General features: G+C 50.5%; 1 protein-coding gene across 25 annotated transcripts in view; it reads left to right on the top strand.

The window, feature by feature from the left end:
- The window catches only part of CAMK2G (calcium/calmodulin dependent protein kinase II gamma), a 54243-nt gene that overhangs the window by 31013 nt on the left and 2239 nt on the right, over positions 1-20991 (top strand). For 2 of the 25 annotated variants that reach the window (XM_079900691.1, XM_079900705.1), the window contains 9 exons: positions 722-784; positions 2750-2793; positions 12193-12261; positions 13427-13471; positions 14945-14993; positions 16224-16337; positions 18358-18433; positions 18800-18894; positions 20371-20599. In XM_079900691.1, coding sequence (XP_079756817.1) covers positions 722-784; positions 2750-2793; positions 12193-12261; positions 13427-13471; positions 14945-14993; positions 16224-16337; positions 18358-18433; positions 18800-18894; positions 20371-20599 — 784 coding nt within the window. Of the gene's footprint in view, positions 1-721; positions 785-2749; positions 2794-12192; positions 12262-13426; positions 13472-14944; positions 14994-16223; positions 16338-18357; positions 18434-18799; positions 18903-20370; positions 20616-20991 lie in introns of those variants that run through there. The other 23 variants (XM_079900709.1, XM_079900712.1, XM_079900702.1 and 20 more) reach the window with 23 other exon arrangements.

A 20991-nucleotide genomic window follows, 5' to 3' on the forward strand; every position in this document is an offset into this window, starting at 1 on the left:
ATCCCTGGATTCTAGCAGGTTGGCTTGTGGTGCAATCGGGGCTTCTAGAATGTATTGCTTAAGCGGCCTTTGTTTACTTTCTGGGCGCTCATTTTTGGGGCACCTACACCTTTGGAACTCTGAAATGCAGCCTCTCCTGGCCACCTGTCTTGAAGAGGGAAAGTGACGGGTGTCTCTGAGGAGTTGGGGGCCGTGGAACATCAGTGAACTGGCTGCACAAGGGCCACGGACCCTCCCTGGGCCCCGAGTGCCAGTCTCTCTACTGTTTGGAATGCGGCCGGAGGAAAGGGCTGCCCTCCGAAAATGTCCTCCTTTAGGTCCCCTGGGGAGGAAGGTTTGCAGATGAGGCTCAGTTTCCTGACAGCCTTAAGCTAGGGCTGGACTGCCTCGGAAGGGACACGGCCCCTTGCCAAGTTAGGCTTTGACCTGCAGACCCTCACCCGAGGTGGTCGTGGGACAGGTGGAGCCGCGGGATCCCCCACGCCCTGTCCGAGCCCGGTTCTCTCAGGTTCCCAGACTGCTGCAGGGCTGGCTGCACCTGCTCACCAGCCTGCCCCCGGCACCTCTGCTCCCCCAGCTCGGCCGGCTTGGCCACGCCGCCCGGACCCTGCCGTGCACAGCGGCAGCGGGTTCCTGTGCCTCGCGCTGGGGCATGCTCGCTGCTGACTGGCCCCCGTGGCTTTGCGGCAGCTCTGTGCACTCAGAGACTGTATCCCCTCAGTTGGCAGGCAGAGCTCCGCCCCCGCCTCGCCTGCCGCGAGCGCCGCCGGCCTGGCCGGGCAAGGTACGTGGCATGAGTCCTCCCCGACCGCCTGCCTCGGCTCCCTGCCACCCCACCAGGAGGGCCAGCATGCCAGGCCCGCTCACCAGGGAGGCGAGTCCCATGCTTGCGGGCTGAGATGGGCATGCCGGACGGACCACCTAACTTGGCATCTGCGAGCGCATCGGTGTTACGGAGCCCCCTAACCAGCCGTGCATGCTGGGCGCTTGCCAACTCTCAGGAGGCAATAGCCTGGGACGTGGAGCTGGGCAGCAGGAGGCTTTCCTCCCGATGCCACCCGCCCGAGAGCCTGGCCCGCCTGTGAGGGCTGCGGCCAAGGTGGCCCGAGACAGCCCTGGCGTGGCCCAGAGCTGAGCTGCCCACAGCGGAAGACTAGGCTTCAGCGGCACTGGTGGGCGGCCCCAAAGGGGAAGCCACGCCCTTCACAATTGTGAAGTCTGGCATTTGCCGGCCTCGGGGTCTGAAATGCCGTAGAGTACAGAAGCTGTGCAGATAGCCGCTCCTGAGTTTGGATCCTAGCCCTGCCACACCCTGAGCAAGTCACATCAGCTCTCCCAACCTTAGTTTCCTCATCTCTCCAATGGGGCTAAGAAATAACATGGTGACGATTAAGATCATGTATGTCTAAGGCCCTCAACCCTGCCTGTATGAGAAAACTTGTTAAGAAAGAAATCCTGATGCTGAGACCCCACCCCAGACAAATAAAATCAGAATCTCTAGGGCATGGGATAGGCATAAGCATTTTTCTCTAACTCCCAAGTGATTCTAATGGGCTGTCAGAGTAGAGAAGTTTGACGTACGTAAAGCACTTAACACCGTCGGTGGTCAGGCATAGTAGTAAACACATTTTAAAAATAAGTTTCAAATCACCCCAGCATAAACTGGAGATAGGACCAAAGGCCATTTTTGGAGGTCAGAATTCTTGTGATGCAAGGACCCTTATTCTCACTGGAGACCCAGCTTCGGTAGGAAAGGCTACCTGAAGGGAAGAATGGCAGCAATAGTGACAGTAGTTAACACCTGCTGAGTTCTTGCTATGTGCCAGGCACTCTGCTTAGTGCTTTTCATGCCATTATCCCATTTTATAGATAAAGAAACTGAGGTTCAGAGAGGTTAAGTAACTCACACAGCTAGCAAGCAGTAGAACCAAGATGCAAACCCATCGAAGTCTAGGTGGATCAGACAGTTGGACTGATTCAATCTCCCTGGAGTCTCCCATCCACTGTCTGCTACTTTCCTGTGACCTTTGTGGCGAACAGGCGTCACCAGCCTTCCTATGTGGAGCTCACCAGCCTTGAGCATCACCCTGTGCCTGGCTGGAATCTGTTTAATACCTCATTATTCTACCCAGTCCTTTCTGCTCAGTGGGTCCAGAGAGTAGACTGAGGAAAGGGTGGCAGTGAGGACATGCCCAGTCAAGGCTTCAACCCCCTGGCAAAACCTTCCTGTAGGTGGTCCTAGTCTCTGTGTCTGTGTCTGTCTGTCCTCACGTCTGGTCTCCTTCATGAACTGTGACACTCTTGTTTCTTGGGAACACTCAGTTGATGTCTTGCATCCTTGCAGCTTGGCTGTCCTGAGAATCTCCATGGCATCTAGGGACAGAGCCTTCACCTTTCACCCTGGCACTCTGCTTCCAGGCCTAGGTGGAAGCTGTTGAAGGCAGAGTTCCCAATGGCCCAGGCAGCCCCAGTACTGAATGTGGTTTCTCCTCCTGAATGCGGAGTGTCCTTGTTTCTGCTGAGCCCTCTTCCATGGCAGAGGAGATCCTGGGGTGCCACCCTGAGGGTCTGACGCTGCTTGAGATGCCCTTCTTGCTTTGGGGCATCAGGAAGGGCCTCTTCTAGGGGGTTCAGGAGACTCCTGGCCTCCTTGTCAAACACATCAGTCTCTTGCGGATCCAGCTGCCAGACTTCAGGATGGGAAGAGGGTACAATACAGGAGACTTGATTTTTCTCTTTGTTTTCACAGCTGCCAAAAGCCTATTGAACAAGAAGTCGGACGGCGGTGTCAAGGTAGGTGTCTCCACTCCTCCAGCCCAAGGTCTGGCCTTTCTCTTCCAATAGTCACTCCCGAGGGACTCCTTGGCACTTTGTTCCCCCTTTCCCCAAGAACCTTCCTATCCTTGCTTTTCTGCTTTAAACCAGAAACCTCTGTGCTCAGAACAGCAGGTTCCACTGGCCTGAGAGGGCAGAGGGATACGTGCTTCACCTGACCCTAGCTTGATTGGAAAGACTCAGGGGAGGTGATCCAAACTATAGTTTACTAGAGCTGAATCCTGAACGTGACTTCCAGACACAGGTTTCATCTCCAGGGCTTGACTCTCTGGGTTTTTTAGGTCACTGGTTAACCTTTTTTTCTTTTTAAAGCACAAACCGATTTAATCAAATGAAAGCAAAGTTTGCCTGGTTGACTCAGGGTACAGGACTTGGCACCTGAAGCCACTATCCTTTTGTTCTTTTTTCTTATCTCCAAAGCACTTCCAGAACCCAGCTCAGATACCATTGAGTGAAAGCGTCAAACTTTCTTGAGGCATAGGCGCCTTAGATACAGGCCAGGGACATGGTACCTCACAGCTCGTTTTCATTTGGTGAGGGAACTTTTCCTGGGGGATGAGGGCAAGACAGGGGCCCATAGGGACCAACAAGAAGCCTTAGTGGGGGTGCTGCTTGGCCAAGGAAGAGGGGTCCTCACACAGCCAAGGTGTTCTTAGAGGCTTTGGGGGCAGAAAGGGCCCTGGGGCTGGGGCATTGGATAGGAGTTCATGCTATCTTGAAGCCTGCCAATTTACACCACGGAGAATTTCAAACCATTATTAAGCAAACCTTTAAGTTCCAACAAAAGTTTAAATTAGGCCTTTCCCCAGGATCTTACGTCCCCAGCTGAGATATGCCTGTGTGCCCCTTTCCCTTCCCCCATCCCTTCCTCTTTTTCTCATTGTCTGCATGCCTGCTTCCATGTACTTCTGCCCTAAGGAGGGGAGCTTGGGCTCCACGCACACTTGCTGACATGGAGCTGGGGTTGACTGGCAGCCCCTCAGTTACAGGGGTGTGAGCTCGATGGTGCAGCCAGGTTAGGAAAAGGTGGCTAGTTAGAGAGTTTGCATATATTTTTCTGGAGGAGAAGCTAGAGTCAATCTTTACAAAGTATTAAGTACCTGTCAGAGGCTCAGTGCTACATTCATTTCTAAAGGCACACAAGAGGTATAAGAGGAGATGCAGGTTTCATCCAGCCTCAAGAATTGCAGGGTCAATTAAAAAGGAAAGTGAACAGATCTGGGATCAGCTAAGCCCTGAATGGTATATGGTACTGGACCCTACATGGGATGGTTCAGTCCAAGAAGCTTCTGGGGAAGAGACTTATTGGAGAAAGCTAATAGGAGGTAGGAAGATTGGAACCAAGTCAGTGATTGCCTCTAGAGAATGGGATTGGAGGTGAAGGCAGGGTGGGGAGACACACATTTTGTTTTTTACTTTGTACACATGTGTTTTCTTTAAGATGAGAATGTATTTTCTGTAACTTAAAAACAACAAAAAATATTTTTATGGGTTCTATCATACATATTGATGTTCTCTGCCCAACTGGAACATGGGGTGTTTGGTAGAGGGATATAAAAAATACAGCTGGATTGGTCTGGTTGAGCAGAGGAATTGGAGGTTTGTGTGTTAGACCACAGAAAACACCATAGACCACTGAGCAGGGAAGGTTAGGAGTGATGTTTTCGAAAGACTTGGCTAAGCGTGTAAGGGTGAATAGAAGAGGGTAGGAACAGCTGAAAGGCTGCAGGGAGCGCATATTCTTTCTCATGGGACACAGGACACCCAGGTATCAACTAGGATTTATTATAGTCTGGGTGTAGGGTGAAGAAAAGATGATGAGAAATAGAAAGGGTTAATATTCAAAATGACCACCAGAGGAGCACAGACCAACCACTTGGAATAGGTGCTGCCTGTAGGTCATTGGTCCAGCTCTACCCATGGGTGCTGGGCACCCATTAGCTCTGATGAGAGGTATGGCAAAGGAAGTTCCCATTAGATACGGGAGATTTAAAAAGGGTCCTTCAAAGGTAATGGCAAAGTGTCTTGAATATTGAAAGAAATGGTGGTATCTTTGCTAGAAATGTGAGTAGTCGTGAAGGAATGTTTTGGTGAGAAGAGAAGTTTTGTTTTGACCACACTGAGACTGAGAGACAAGTGAAGATCTGGGCAGAGAGGTCTTCAAAGGTGCTGGGAGATACCTGGTGTAGCCCAGGGAGGTGTGCAGAGGGACACTCACGTGAGTGAATGTCGTGTCCACTGAGGGAGGTACCTGCCAGGCAGGCGCTGGAGGAGCAGAGGGACGAGCACCTGAGCCAGAACAGCAAATTTTCCCAAAGGAGATGGCCGAGGAACTGAGTTTGAAGGACTAGTTGGATTTTGCCAAGTTAAGGAGGGGAGCAGAGAGGAGAGGACATTCCAGGCAAAGGGAATACACAAGTTTGAAACAGCACGATGATTCTGGGAACTCCATTAGCTTTTGTATGACGGAAGCAGAGAGTGATTGCACAAAACAGGACCTGAAATGAAGCAGTGACAGCTGAGATGGTGAGAGGACGGGTTAAAGGTGTCATTAAGGAGTAGGTTTCTGGCAGAACTTTGTAGATACTGGCCTCAGGCACAGCCACGTAAGACTTGCCTAAGGAGCTAGTTAAAATACACAGATTCCAGAGTCCAGCCTGGAATTCAGATTCAGGAAGCCTTGGGTGGGAGGCAGAATCTGAATTTTAATAACACTCCCATTCCTCCATATGAATCCAAAGCACACAAATGTTGAAGAGTCCAGGAAAGGCAGAATTTCAGGGTTATCTGTTACTAAGGAGCTGGAAGAAGAGGAATTAGCAAAGGAAATGGAGAAAGAGGTGGAGGAAGAACAGAGGTGTGCAACAATGCCAGCCCTTACAGGAATGCTGAGAAGGATACAGGCTAGGCAACGAGAATCGGTAGTTAAATTGCTTTAAATGAGAACATATGCGGGGAACCTAGCCCAGGTTCTGACCCTGATTAGGTACTCCGTAAATGAGTTTTATGCTTGAGAAAAGACTGAATATAGAGGTGGGAACAGAAGCTAAGATGCAAGAGTTTAAGAAGGGCATGACCAACCAAAATTCAAAGGCCAACAAGAGACAGGTTGGAGAAAATATTCATAGCAGATGTGATGGGATGAGTTAATATTTTTATACAAAAGAGCTTTCTCTAATAAATAAGAATACCCCCTAAAATCCAGCAGATAAATGGTCAAAGAAGATGAACTGACAATCTGAAAAGAGGAAGTAGAATGAGTTAACAAATGTGGATGTTTAGCCTCACTGGTATCAGAGAGAGGCAGGTGGAAACGAGGTGCCATGTCTTGACTCTTAAGTTCGTGATGGTGGTGAAAGTCGGAATGACCCCTCCTAAAGCAGCCTGTGTGTCAAAATACACAAAGATGTTCCTGTTTTACCTTTTAGTTCTACTTCTGGGAATTTGTCCTAAAGGAATCCCTCAAAATATGGAAAAACTGAAAGCAGAAAGATGTTCAACATGACATTACTTATAACCATGAGAAGATGGGAAACATCAAAAGCCCAAAGGATAATGACTAAATAATTATGGGAAATCTAATCGACCATTACAAAGTTATTAATTTTTATGACTATATAATGACAGAAATGTTTCAAGTGGAAAAAGTGGGATATAAAGCAGTACATACAGTACTGCCTAAATTTTGTTTAAAAAAAAGTACTGGGCTTCCCTGGTGGCGCAGTGGTTGAGAGTCCGCCTGCCTGTGCAGGGGAGGCGGGTTCGTGCCGCTGTCCGGGAAGATCCCACATGCCACGGAGCGGCTGGGCCCGTGAGCCATGGCCACTGAGCCTGCGCGTCCAGAGCCTGTGCTCCGCAATGGGAGAGGCCACAGCAGTGAGAGGCCCGCGTACCGCAAAAAAAAAAAAAAAAAAAAGTACTTCTAGATTATATTCAGTGTATGATATGTGAATAGAAAAAGAACTGGGAGAAAACCCACTGAAGTGTTAATAGTAACTTCACTGGGTGATGGGAATTTGGGAAACTTTTATTTCATACATTTTTCTGTATTTTCTACATTTTTCACCTAGACCATGTATTACTTTGATAATCAGAATAAAAATTAAGATACTATTTATTTTTTAAGTAAGACATTAAAAGAAAGTAAGGCATAAACTTGTATAGAGCTTACAACGATATGTTTAAATTGCATACACAAAAGACTGGTAACAGTGATAGGATTATGGGTGTTTTTTCCCTCTCTTTTCTCTTTTCCAAATTGCTTGTAATGTGGCTGCAGTCCTTTTATAATCAGGAACAAGTATATAATAATGAACAGCGTGGTTGGATGAAAGTACTGCAAAAGGGGAAGGAAGGAAAAGACAAGGCAAGATATGCAGGGTTTTGCTTTTCTGGGCCTTCTTGAAAGTCAAGGTGATAACCTGTGTTATGAGGGAGGCCTGTGAGGCCTCTCAGAAGATCCTGATCTGTCACATCCTGGATCTTTCTTTTAGACCCCATCCTCCTTTCCCAGCCCACCACACCCCCTCCCCAGTTTCTGCTGCTTAAAGTCCATAGGGAGATTTCTTTCTTGCTGTTCAGAAGCTTTCACAGATGCTCGGATATTAGCATTGGTTTGAGCAGTGAGTCTACCTTGTGCAGTTGAATTTGGGGACTTCAGGTTCTGGCTAGGTTTCTTTGAAGGTAGATGCCAGTGACCCAGGGTCTATGGAGGAGTGAGAGCCACTTAAGAGGACAAGACTTGAGGGGCCCCTAATTGAGGACAACTTGTGCATTCCACTAGTCCCAGGCCAGAATGACCATCCAATCTTAAAAGAAAGAGCGAGGAAGCAAAGAAAAGGAGAGAGAAATAAGGAAAAGAAGGAAGAAAGGAAAGAAGGGAGGGAGGAAGGGAGGAAAAAGAAAAGGAAGAGAGAGATGCTATTATTTTCCTTAAGTACCGTTTGAATATTTGTTTAAGTGTGGAAAGGAGGCTTGAACCTTTTTCTGGTTTAAAATTTTTAATATTTAATTTTTAAACATAAGTGAAGTATGGTTGTTTAAAATGATCTGGTAATTAAACAGTGCTGCAGGCTGCCAGAGGAGGAGGCCAGCTATGCATGGCTGAGGGCAAAACCCTAAAGGGATGGAGAAAGAAATTGAAAGAAGCCTGCTCACCTGGTAGAAACTAACCCATGAGTAGAAAGGATTATCTCAAGTTTTCATGCAGGGCAGTTTAAGTAAGAGAGGCAGCTGGGAGCGAGTTGGGAACTTACTCCCCATTAGTTGAAGCAGACAGCAGAAAGTACCCTGCCTAAGGCAAGGTCTGGGTGAAAGCAACCTGCATGGCCTTTTGACTCCAAGACTGGCCCTGGTCTGTGCCCCTGCAGAGTTTTCAGTGCTGTAATTCCAGGCAAGTTAGAAGCCTGTACTCTACTTCAGCCTGGGGAAAAACTAGAGTCAACAAACCCAGTTGAACTTGGCAAACATTTGTTGATCGTATGCTGACTTTTAGACATTTTGCTAGGAACCATGGAGATTACCAAGACAAATAAGATAGGACCTTCCTTCAAAGTGTTACCACTCTGGTTGGATAAAGGGAGAAGTATATATATGAATGTAAAGCAACTCCCTGTTTTTGGATAATTTGGAAGTAAAATCTCATATGTGGGTATATATGAAAGGCTAGGACTTCCCTGGTGGCACAGTGGTTAAGAATCCGCCTGCCAATGCAGGGGACACGGGTTCGAGCCCTGGTCCAGGAAGATCCCACATGCCACGGAGCAACTAAGCCCGTGCGCCACAACTACTGAGCCTGCGCTCTAGAGCCCGTGAGCCACAACTACTGAGCCCGTGTGCCACAACTACTGAAGTCCGCACACCTAGAGCCCGTGCTCCTCAGCAACAGAAGCCACCACAATGAGAAGCCCGCGCCGCAACAAAAAGCAGCCCCCGCTCGACGCACCTAGAGAAAGCCCGCGCATAGCAACAGAGGCCCAACACAGCCAAAAATAAATAAATAAATTTATTTTTTTTAAAGAAAGGCTAAAGCAAGAGGCCTTATTATATTTAGGCTTCCTTTTTCTTTAGACCTATTTCTAAATTGTGGACCATTCTTTTAAATACTTGTAGTCCCCTTCTTTTGAATAGAATACATTCTCAAAAATGTCTTCTCAAGTAGAGTGTCAGCTTCTTGAGGGCAGGAACATTTATCTGTGTTCAGTATGCCTAGAATAGCCCTCAGTAAGCATTTGTTGGCTATCGTTAGATGAATATGCGAGTAAAGACACACAGACATGTTCCTAGGGGACTTCTATCTCCCAGCGAGCTAATGATAAAATCCTCAATTACCTATCACCTTTTAGACACAGTCTTCCAAGATATATTTTCAGTGTTCCGTGTGGTCTTTATTTTTCTGCTCTTGTTTCATGTCTGAACATAAAGCGTTTGAGCTTCTAATTGAGACTAAGGCATCCCTGCTTTCAGCATTCCCCGTGGTTTACATCTTTGTGTCCATAAGATCACTGCACTTTTAATCACCAGCACGCCTGCTTTTCCATTGCCCCCTAATTACAAAATGCAATAAAACATTGAAATCTTACAAATGAGCATGGCCATACCAACAAAGAAATGAATGCCAAAATTTAATATTTGTCAGATGATTTTCAAAAGTTCAACATCTTTCTCTGAAAAGGAGTTTTGGGAGTCCAGTGAAAAAAAGTCTAGGTTCAGAAGTCAAATGTTGTTAAAGCTCAGGATGACCTAGAGTAGCTTTTGCTCTTTACCTGATAGCTGCTCACTCGAATTTCAGGCAGACCTAGTAATGAAAGAAAATAAATAATCCTGTAGGTGAGCTAGATAAGCCCAAACCTATAAATTTGCAGCAAAATGTTACTTACTCTCATAGACTTGTGATTTAATCTCCTTTTAAGAGGTTTCTCTGAGCAAATCTGAGACACCTCAGAATATCCTCAATCTGTGTTTATGAACCTGACAGCAGAGGAGTTCTTCCTCTCCCAGGGTCTGGAGGGGTGTGTGTGCCTGTCTGTCTAGATGCTGTTTTAACCCTTCTGGTGCTGGACTCCAGGTCTCCTCCTTCTGCTCTTTTCTCCTGAGGCAGAGCCCATGCTGGTGCACTAACCTGCAGCGTCTCTGTGCTTCTCTTCTTACCTCCTCTTTCCCCTTCTCTTTCCCTTTTGCTGTGGTGTGTCCAGAAAAGGAAGTCGAGTTCCAGCGTGCACCTAATGGTGAGCCTTGCCTGCCCACCCATCCGCCCGCTCCATGCTGCCTGCGCCCGCCTGCCAGCCACGCAAACCCATTCTGCCATGTGCGTGTGCTTCACTCATCCTCACTGCATGTCTGTGCTGTGCGGGCAGGTGTGGCCTGTCCTGCCAGGCGGGAGCCATTGCCCGAGGTGGCCCAGCGGCCTAAGAAACGGGCACTGGAATGTGTGGTATGGCATTCCCTGCTGCAGCACTTGGACTGCCCCCAGCAGCCCAGGGCAGGATGTGAAGCTGGTAGGGATTCGGGGCCAGGTGGCAAGCACAAGGGGAGACCCTCACTCACGGTCGCTCAGGAGGAGAGACCCTGCTCACCGGGCACAAGCAGCCGTTTCCTACAGACCGGCAGCCAGCGGACTTCTGTGTGGTGTGCGGAGGAGCCGGTTGTAGGCTCTCGGCTCTGAGCCTCACTCTCCTGGCCTTTTCCCCTGTGCAAGTGCCCATTAGCACGCTGTGTCCGGTGTTTCGTCCTTCCCACCCTGCCCGCAGGAGCAACAGCCGAAAGGCTGCAGAGAGCGCATACTCTTTCTCATGGGACACAGGACACCCAGGGGAACACAGCAGCCTGAATCCTTATGAAACCATCTATTAAAGCCAGAGGTGGGGCCACCTGGGTGACATCCCAGCCCTCTGCAGATATGGCAGTTTTTACGGACACCCTGCCGTCCTTGCCCCCTGCCAGGGTCTTTGTGTCAGCTGGGCTTTGCAAATAGGATAGCTTTGTCCAGTCAGCCCCAAACAGGTCCATATCAGCAGCTGAGCTAGGAGGGGTCTGCTCTTTTCTGGGGGGATATGGAAGAGAGCAGAGTTCATGTGAAATTAGATCCACATCCTTTCTACTCCTGGGGCCCCCCTTCTCCAGCCTGCAGAGTTCAGCGGAGTCTGATAGCACTTAGGTACCTGGCTTGAGGTTCCATGCCTAGCCCTGGGTTTGGGGACATCTCAACCATTGATAGCAAGTTACGGCTTCAGGTCTGGTCCAAGGGTCCATAAAAGAGGCCTCCAGGCAAGAAGAAGTAGGACAGTCTGGATGGCTTTCTGTATGTGTTCTAGGAGAGAAGAAGCACATCCTAGCTGCCAGTGTGCCCTCATTTGCGCCCTGCACAGAGATGGTAGCTGTACATTTGTCTCTCTGCTTGTTGAAGAATTTGCAGGCATCAGGCTGCTCCTCAGTGGCCACCGACTCCACAGGCACTCCCAGTGAGACTGAGTGTATTGGTTAGGGGATTGTAAGAGGCAGAGAGCATCAATAGGACTCCCTGCCCTGGAGATCGGCCTCCTTCCTTCCTCGTTATCCTCCCCCCACCCTCCCTTGCTGTGCCACTCAGTGTAATATTTTGAAAGGCAAGGAGATATCCCAGTGGTCTGCTGTTGGGAATGTTGGCATGCTGGGCAACCTACTCTTTCCTGGGGACTGGGTTCTGGATTCACCTGCTACTCCTTAGAGCTCTGCCCTCATTCCCAGCTGACCAGGTCGAAGATTGATCAGGCAGAAAGGCCAACAGCACAGCCCTGTCTCTACTCCCTAGGGTCAGTGGATGCATTTTGTATCCAAATTCCGCCCCTTTCCTCTCTGGACACCATCTCCTAGGCCAGGTTTTCTTCCTCTCCTTGTTCCTCTTCTTTTCAGATCAGGCTTCAGTCTGGTGTTGTAAGGGGAAGGATATGCAGGTGGCAGGTTGAAAGGGCAGCAGGGGACTGCCCACAGTTAGGGGACCCAGAGTTTCTGAATTTTGCTCTGCTTTCTTATAAACCACACTCCTTTCCCCCTATAAAGTGAGAAGATCCTGAATTTCTTTGGGTGTGAAGTATAATTGTTCAGTGACATGGCACCTGGCATCAGCAAAGATTTCTGGAGAGATGCTTTAAAACAAGTCTTCGGGCTCATCCCACCTCGAGGATGCCTCCTGGGCTAGGTCTCTGGGTCCCTCCAAATAATCTCTGATCATCTCTCCAACCGTTGCTCCCATCCCGTAGTGTTATGGAGGCCACCTCAGGCCTAGCTCCTCCGGGCCAGGCCGGCGGTGCAAGGGAGGTCTGGGAGTCAGGCGGCTTTGGTGACTCTAGAGGAACTAAACCATCTGTTTTCTTGTCTCAGCCACAGAGCAACAACAAAAACAGTCTCGTAAGCCCAGCCCAAGAGCCCGCGCCCTTGCAGACGGCCATGGTACCTCCTGACTACCGCTTCTCCGCCCCTGCCCCTGGCTGCCTCCCCTCCTTCCCGCTTCCTCCCAGGCCTCCTTGGCCCTTTTCCTTTCTCATCCCTATAGAGCAGGCTGCTTTGCGCACTGCCCCATAGGCCCCTTCCCCCTCACTGTCGTGCTTGGCCGTGTTCCTTCCTGCATGGCAGAACTGCTGCTCCTGCTTCTTTGCTCTTGGCGGGGGGAGAGTGATCAGGGCTCTCAGCTAAGCCTCCCAGCCCCAGGCTGGGCCCTCAGTGGGTCTGCTGCAGGGGCCGGGAAGGTGAGTTGCTTATAAAAGGAGAGGGTAGGAGCTTTCTTGGGATCTGTACATCAGTTCTTGGAGGCCTCCTTGTAAAATCTGCCTCAGCCTCTCCTTTGCAAAGCAATGAATAGGAAGGGGGGCTGGGGTCCTCCACCTCTGGATGGTGCTGAGGTGTCTGGGTTCCTGGAGAGCCCCCATGCTGTCCGAGTTCTGTCGGGGCTCAGCCAGGGGCACTGTGTGCTCTCAGAGCTCCCTCTGCTGGTGACTAACTAGAGTTAGCAGGGGGTATCTGGGAGAGAGGGAGGGGGAATTGTGCTGCCCCTCCTACTTCCTGTGGCCTCTGGAGCTGCCTGCTGTGGGGCTGTAGGGACAGGAACTCTGGGAGAGGCACAGGGTGGGTGAAGCAGGCGGCTCTCTGGGCTCAGCTTGCTGAGGGCCATCCTGGGTCTTTCTGGGAGACCTTAGTCCACTGTCCCAGCATCCCTGCCTCCTGCACTCCCCTTGATGAACACTGTTGTCAGGGCCCAGCCTGTTCCCTCAAGCCTACAGCTCCTCCAGTGTACTTGTCCCGTGGGAGAAAGGACACTCAGATTCAGCAGGGTTCGGGAACAGGGGCCCTTGTCCTCGGCTTCCCCAGTACCTGCTTCCATTAAGTGCCAGGCCTCTCCTCCTTACCAGCCAGTGCTGTCCCCTAAATCTGGGGCTTCCAGCTGCCTGGGACCCAGTTGAGCCAGGATATTTTGTCTTGTGAGCATGGCTGGCGAGCGGACCTCAGTGGTCATCATAGGGTCAATGTACGAGGGTTCTGGGGTAGGGGTGGGGTCCCTTAGGGAAGAGCTGTAGGTCTGTCCCCAGGTCAGGAGGGTAATTTTCATCTTCCCTCACAGGAGCCACAAACCACTGTGGTCCACAACGCTACAGATGGGATCAAGGTAAGTGGCTCCTGAACCAGTCTCCTGCTTTCCAGGTCAGCAGGAAACAGGTGGGCTGGGTCACAGGGTTTAAGCGTCCTGCAGATGGCAGCCTACAGGCTGCACCTCAAGGCCAAGGTATTTGCAGAGTCTAGGCTGGGGGTAGCACATGCCTGTTTATCACTCTGTTGCCAGGGAGGGCATCATACCTTAGTGATGCTGAGCTCAGGCTCTAGAGCCAGACAGGCCTGAGTTTGCATCCTGGCCCTGGACCCCTGGACCAGTCACTCTCCCAGGCTGCACCTCAGTTTCCTTATCTGTAAAATGGGGATAATAAAAGTAGAATCTTCTTCCATGTGAAGTTTAAATGAGAGTAAACATTAGCTAGAAAAACAGAGGCAGTCAGACCCTAGAGCAGTCATTCCCCATTGCCTCACTCCTTTATGCCCTCAATAACCTTGTCTCCGTATTTTCACTACCATTAGTAAATACTTATTGAGCCCAAAACCATCCACGGCTCTGGTTTACAGAGGTGACAAGACTAAATCCCTCTCCACAGGTGTAGGGGAGGCAGATAATAAACCAAAAACCAAATAAATAAGATAAAATCCAGTAGTGATAAGTGCTATGAAGAAATGATGCAAAGTAAATAGATAATGAACAGGGCCTTTAGTTAAGTGGTCGGGGAAGGGCCTCCCTCAGGAGGTGATATTTGAGCTAAAAACTAAAAGACTGGAAGGAGACAACCAGGCAGACTCTGAGGCAGAGTGCCCTGGACAGAGGGAATGCAAGGGCAGGGGCTTGGCACATATACGGGACAGAAGAAATCAGAGCTAAGGGTGTGGTGAGCAAGGGGGAGAGTAGCAGGAGGGTGGTGAAGCTGGAGGAGCAGACAGGACCTGCTCTGTAGGACTTGATAGGAGTTTGCATTTTTTTTTCCAGCAGCAATAAGAAGCTGTTGGAGGCTCTTAGCAGGGGAGTAATGGCATCTGATTTACACTCTGGCTGTGTTATGGGCAAGAACTTTAGGGAGGAAGCAAGTGTGGAAGCAGGGAGACCAGGCAGCTGTTGTGTATTTCAGGTGCCAGATGTTGGCATCTTGGGCTGAGGTTGTAGCTGTGCATTTGAGGAGAAGAGGTAAGACACGTAATTTATTTTGCAGGTAGAACTGACAGATTTGGTTTTAGATTAGATAATTGAGATATGAGGGAAAGAGAGAAAGAAAAGAATCAGCATAAAAATCAAACCTAGAAGATGACTCTAGGTTTTAGCCTGAACAACTGGATAAGTGGTACATTTACTGACTTGGGGAAGACTCAGGATGGTGTTTGGGAATCCAGAGTTTCATAGGAGTCAGATGGCAAGGGTGGAAATAGAGCCTTCTGATTTCTCCTTGCAGCTCCCGTAGGAGCACATGCTCTTGCTTTTGTTCTGCTTGGCTCCTCTGGTTTCCAAGGGCCTCATTTATAGAAACTTGTTCTTTTTGGCCTGCAGGGCTCCACAGAGAGCTGCAACACCACCACAGAAGATGAGGACCTCAAAGGTAGGTGCTAGCCCTTGGTGGGGAAGGGGCCCCGGCAGTGTCCCAGGTACCTAGGCTCCAGTGGGGCACCTGCCTTGTCTGCCCCCAGAACTGAGATTGGTGGCTCCTTATACGCCAGGAGAAAGTTTGGCATAAAAGCTACTTTCCATGGGCCAAGATATGAGGCCCTGTCTCTTGTTGCTGGGCTGGGCAAGTGGCTTCTCTTCTTTGACCCCAAGTCTAGGATAGCTAAACGAGGGCTGTTCCTTAGGCCCAGGGCTCAGAGAACTGTTCCTGTTGCTGCTGCGATATGATATCCCAGAACAGGGACATCTTGAGTCCCTGCAGAAGCAGCCTATAGATGTCATGAGCCATTAGTAGGGTGACCAGTCATCCCAATTTCCCCAGGACTGTAGTGATTTCCAGGATGTGGAACTTTTGGTTTTAAAACTAGGACAGTCCTGGACACGTCGGGGTGGGTTGGTCACTCTTATCACAAAGCTTTGGTATGAGTGACGGAGTCAGAACCACATTTGGCCCTGTCCCAGTGGTCCTGTGCAGACCACCAGCTTAAGTTTGGGCCTGGCCAGAGTGTCAGGGGGTGTGGGAAGGCATGGCAGGCCAGGCTGCTGGGAATCTCTGTCCTGCTCTTTGGTTTGGCCTCCTGGAATTGCTCCCATGCCTTCAGTAAGTGACCTTAGGCCAGGTCCTCAGAAAAGTTGGAGGAACGTTACAGGACAGAGCTGAGAGAGCATGCCCAGCGGCGATAAGGGAGCAACAAATCTCTGGTAATACCAAAAAAAAAAAAAGGAAAAGGAAAAGAAAAAAGAAAGCATAAACGTATAAGGCAGTAAAGAACAGTGCTTCCAGGGCTGCTGGGATTGAGGTCAGATCAGTTCACTTCTGGCGATGCTGGCAGGGTAAGCGGCTCCTGCACTGCTGGGCTCTTGACCTTGTAGCCTTGCCCCCTAGAACATCTTCCCCAGGACTTGTACAGGCTGTTCGCAGGCTCCTCTGGAAGCCACAAACCCAGGTCTGTGCCCCTTCCTGGGGCTCTCAGCTGGGAGGCCTCTGTGGCAGAGGCGGCGGCGTGGGACGTGGTCCAGCGTCCACAGCAGCCCGAGGCATCGCCTTGCCCCGGCTCTCAGTGCCACGGGCTCGGGTCCTGTCCGGCTTGCTCGCTCACCTGCCTTGTTCTGTTTGTTTTGGCTGCTCTGCCTTGCCCTGCCCTGCCCTGCCCTGGCTGGCTAGCTGCCCCGCTCCGCACTGGGAATGGCAGCTCGGTGCCTGAAGGACGGAGCTCCCGGGACAGAACAGCCCCCTCTGCAGGCATGCAGCCCCAGCCTTCTCTCTGCTCCTCAGCCAGTAAGTGTGAGGGAGGCACATTCTGGCTTCCGTCTCCCTGGCTTGTCCTGAAGCCCCTCGGGGATTCCCCCCCCAGCCCCTCCCCAGAGCTGTCAGCCCAGCCCAGCTGTCCGTTTGGGCAGCCTCAGGAGCTCAGCCTCTGCTGGGTGTGGGAGCTGATTGGAGGTGCTGTTAAAACCAGGCAGGGGCCCTAAGACTGGGGCCCAAAGACATGAAGAGCGGGTGGAAGATCGTTGCAGGAGGGAAGGAGTAGAAAGCCACTGGGATGTGCAGTGGGCCTTGCCTCGGCACCGAGTGGGAAGAAAGGTGGAGTCAGAAGTCAGGTCCAGGGTAGTGGGCATGGGGTGGGGGGGTGAAATTTGCCATAGTCAAGAAACCATGTCGGGATGTGGTGCTTCTTGAGGCTAAGCGTAATATCATATTAAGAGCTTGGGGTGAGACAGGCCTGAGTTTAAATCCAGCTACACTACCTTCAAAAATGTGTGAAGTAACTTAACCTCCCAGAGCTACAGTTTACTTATCTGTAAAGTGGGGATAAAATGGCACCTACCTCATAGCATTACGAAAAATAAATGGGATAGTAGAATGTCTGGGTATGATGCTTTGCTGGGTTAATGGTAGCTTGTATTTATATTTTTAGTTGTGTTTTTGTAGAGGATGCCTTTGTCTGCTTCTTTCCCTCCTACCGTCTGTCCTTTCAGAGTTTCTAAACACGATCCTCTTCACCCATAGGGCCCCAGTCAGGTCCTGCAGATGGGTGTGGTGGGGTTGGAGAGGGTGTGTGTGTGTGTGTGTGTGTGTGTGTACGTGTGCCTACCTGCTTGCCTCTAGAAAGTGGATAGAGCTCTGTGGTTCCCCTCACCTCCTGTTTATGCACCTAGAGCTGCCCCCATGGTGGTGCTGGTGGCTGTAGAGCCCCCCTCCTGGCTGTACCATTGGCTGCTCTGCCTTCTCCCAGTGGTGCCCCTTAGCTGTGCTGTCCTAATGCTCACATTTGTCTTGCAGCCTCTCGCTCCTGTGAGGAAAGGCTTGTGGCCTGGGCCAGCCTGGGGCTCTGGTCAGGGTTAGCCCGAGCTCAGTACGAGGCCTCCCTTACCCTGGCGGTACCCTCTGCTAATAGTGGCGCTCCCTGTAGGTGAGCTGCCTAGGAGAGCAGGATGTTACCAGCAGTCCCTTGGCTTGGGATTGGGGTTGGGGGCGCTCTGAGGGCACCAACTCTGCCTGCCTGTCAGTCTGAAGCTTGTCTTGGTTTTCCTGAGGGACATGTCCTGGCTTGAGAGCTGGTATGAGATTTAGAGCCTTTCCAAGGCTTGTCCAGGGTAAACGGAACTGTCTCACTGGTGAGAGGCTCCATTTAAAAAAGAGTGTTTGTAGTTCCAAGATCCTTTATCCCAGAAAAGCCCTGTGGAGGAGATGAGCAGGGTGAAGAGAATTAAGCATCCATCCCAGGGCTCTGTTCATCCTTTGGAGACCTCATCCCTGGCTAGATTCTGCTCTCAGGCTGGCTGTCGCCCAGGGCTAAGTTCTGGACCACTAAGTGAGGGCTGGGGGTGGGGAGGTGGTAACTGAGACCTGACTGAGCCCCTTCAGGTGAGAGAAGCAAGTGGGTGGTGGAAACAGCCCTATCGGGAGATGGTTCTTTGAGAGGCTAAACCTGCTAGGGATCAGATACACAGACTGAGGGCAGAATATTCACAATGTGTCAGGCTCCTCAGCTGTTAAAGACAAGAGTGTTTTCTGCATCCTGGTTGTTGATGGAGAGGGAGGCAAAGGCCAGGGGATCATAAGGCGGGCTTTGTGCGGGGGGGGGGGGGGGGGTCGTTAGCTCTATGGACAACAGAGGGGGAATGGAGAGAAAGGTGGGCTCATCTTCCTGCAAAGGGCCTTAAAGACAGAGAAGACAGGGATGTCTTTGTCAGAGAGATCACAGGGGATTCTCTGAAGGATTGGGGAGGGCTTTCCGTCACTTGGGAGATTCCCAGTCTCCCATGGGTAAATTGCTATATTTTTCCCCCCACAGTGCGAAAACAGGAGATCATTAAGATCACAGAACAACTAATTGAGGCCATCAACAATGGGGACTTTGAGGCCTACACGTGAGTAGAGACTTATTTCCTTGAGACCCAAGTCATCTCTCGAGGCCTTCCCTCCTCCCAAAAAGCAGCTGGGACCAGGGGTAAAGAGAAGGCTGGGCCTTGCACACAGTGTCTGAGTTAAACACCAGGCCCCTAGCCTGGGAGCCCTTCCAGGTAGACATCAGTGATTAAGCCCGCCTGTGGTGTCTGGGCCGTGGGCTGAAAGGGCAGAGCTAAGTGGCTTGGCAGGCAGGGCTCTAAGATCTCAGCCGTGTTGTCAGGCCCAGCCCACAGATAACCTGCTGCGGGACAGACACCACTGATGGGGAAGAGAGATGAGTAATTCTCGTACAAGACTGATGGGCTGCTTTTTTTTTCCCCCTGCAGGAAGATTTGTGATCCAGGCCTCACTTCCTTTGAGCCTGAGGCCCTCGGTAACCTCGTGGAAGGGATGGATTTCCATAAGTTTTACTTTGAGAATCGTGAGTGGGTTCGTGCTGCTGAGATACTCCTGCCTGCCCCTCACCCCCTTGCCTCTGTCCCCGCTCACCTTCTCCTCTTCCCAGTTGCCCGCTTTTCCCTTACTGGACCTGCCTGCCGCACCCTGGTCTATGTGCTTGCCCCCTTGGGCCCTGAGGATGGTCTTCAACTGGCACCTTCAAAGGGCCGCCTCCACAGCCCCGCCTGCCCCTCCATTCTGCAGCTGCCTCGTGGCAGTGCCAATGCCAGTTGCCATAATCAAGGCCACTGTATTTCTTTAAGCCTCGCCTTGTTCCAAGACGATTGGAAACCATGCGAGGTTAGGTTGAAATGATCTCAGCTCTGTGTCTGCAGGTTTCAGAATAGAGGAAATTAAAACCAGGATAAGAATGTGCAAGCAAGTAACAGGGCGCTGTTGGTGATTGTGAGATCGGAAGTTGTGGCTAGGGTCCTCCTAGCCACGAGGGAGATAGGAGTCCTGGCTGGGAGCCAGGGGGGCAGGATATATGCCCTGGACAGTTCCTGGAAGTCCCAGAGGATAAGAAGCTGATTCATCTCCTCCTCCCATCTTTCTTTCCACTAAGACCGTCCCCCTTCTTATTTTTTTCTCATCTTTCCCACTTTATCCTGGGAAAGGATCCTGCCCTGGATTTTATTTTCTCACTATTTTCTCTACTAACTGCCATCCTCTCCATGTCTTAGCTGCAGTTATAAACCCTAGGTTATCTAGGTAATTCTGTCAGCCAGAAGCAATTCCAGAATTTATAGAAGCTCTCCAAAAGGTCTCATGTAGCCCCTAATATTTGAATTGAAGTAAAATATGAATCTCAATAAAAGCAACACAATCCATAGTGTTTGCTGATAATGGCAACCCATCTTCTCTTGGTTTTCCCCCAGAGGACCTGGGAACCCTGGGAATATCCTGAGCTTGGTGCTTTGGTGACTTTTTTTTTTTTTTTAACTTTGGATCTTTTTAAAATCAGAAATCAATTTTGAATATTTTAAGTTCTTGATTTTGCTCTATAACCCTAATTAGGGACAAGCCAACCCTTATGAAATCTAAACCCACCTATTAGGGTAGAAAGATCATCATAGGCTTTCGTTAAGATAGTCCTGAGTTCAAATGTTGTGTGATTTGGACAAATTACTTAACCTCCTTGAGCCTATTTCCTTATCTTATAAAGAAGAAAATAATATTGACCAAGGAATATGGCTCATGCGTGTAAAACCCCTCAGCACAATGTCTGATTAAAACAGTAGCTGCTATTATCATTGTTCCACACCTTTCTCTTCCTTTTGAATAATCAAGACTAATCTGATGGGGTTTCCCAGCCTCTGGAAGGTGTATGGGGACTTGGAGACTCACAGAATGGTTACTGGAGAGAGGGTGAGACTTGGGAAGTGCAGGCTGGGAGGAAAATGCCAGTCCCCAGGCCTGACACCCTCCTACCTACCCCACCCTTCCCTGCCCCCTACAGTCCTGTCCAAGAACAGCAAGCCCATCCACACCACCATCCTGAACCCGCACGTCCACGTGATTGGAGAGGACGCGGCTTGCATCGCCTACATCCGCCTTACCCAGTACATCGATGGGCAGGGCCGGCCTCGCACCAGCCAGTCAGAGGAGACCCGGGTCTGGCACCGCCGGGATGGCAAGTGGCTCAATGTCCACTATCACTGTTCAGGGGCCCCTGCCGCACCGCTGCAGTGAGCTCAGCCACAGGTGCACCTGGTGGGGGGTTGGGGAGCGGCTGGGACAAGTGGGGTCAGAGGAGGAAGAAGAGGTTGAGAGGTGGCATTGGGGGAGGATACATGGGCCATCCCAGAAGAGTAGTGAAGGCTGGACAGTGTGGTGGTTGTAATAAGTCATGCTCTGAAGTCAGACAGACTTGGGTCTGGCTCCTTGACTCCAAATTGGGTTACCTTGGACAGGTTACTTCCCCTCCCTAAGCCTTATTTTCCTCAGCTGTCAATAAGGAAGAAGGAGGGACCTCCCTGGCGGTCCAGTGGTTAAGACTCCGCCCTTCCACTGCAGAGGGCTCGAGTTTGATCCCTGGTTAGGGAACTAAGATTCCACATGGCTGCAGTGCAGCCCAAAA

This window comes from Stenella coeruleoalba (genome assembly GCF_951394435.1).
Source record: "Stenella coeruleoalba genome assembly, chromosome: 16".
Classification (NCBI taxonomy): domain Eukaryota; kingdom Metazoa; phylum Chordata; class Mammalia; order Artiodactyla; family Delphinidae; genus Stenella; species Stenella coeruleoalba.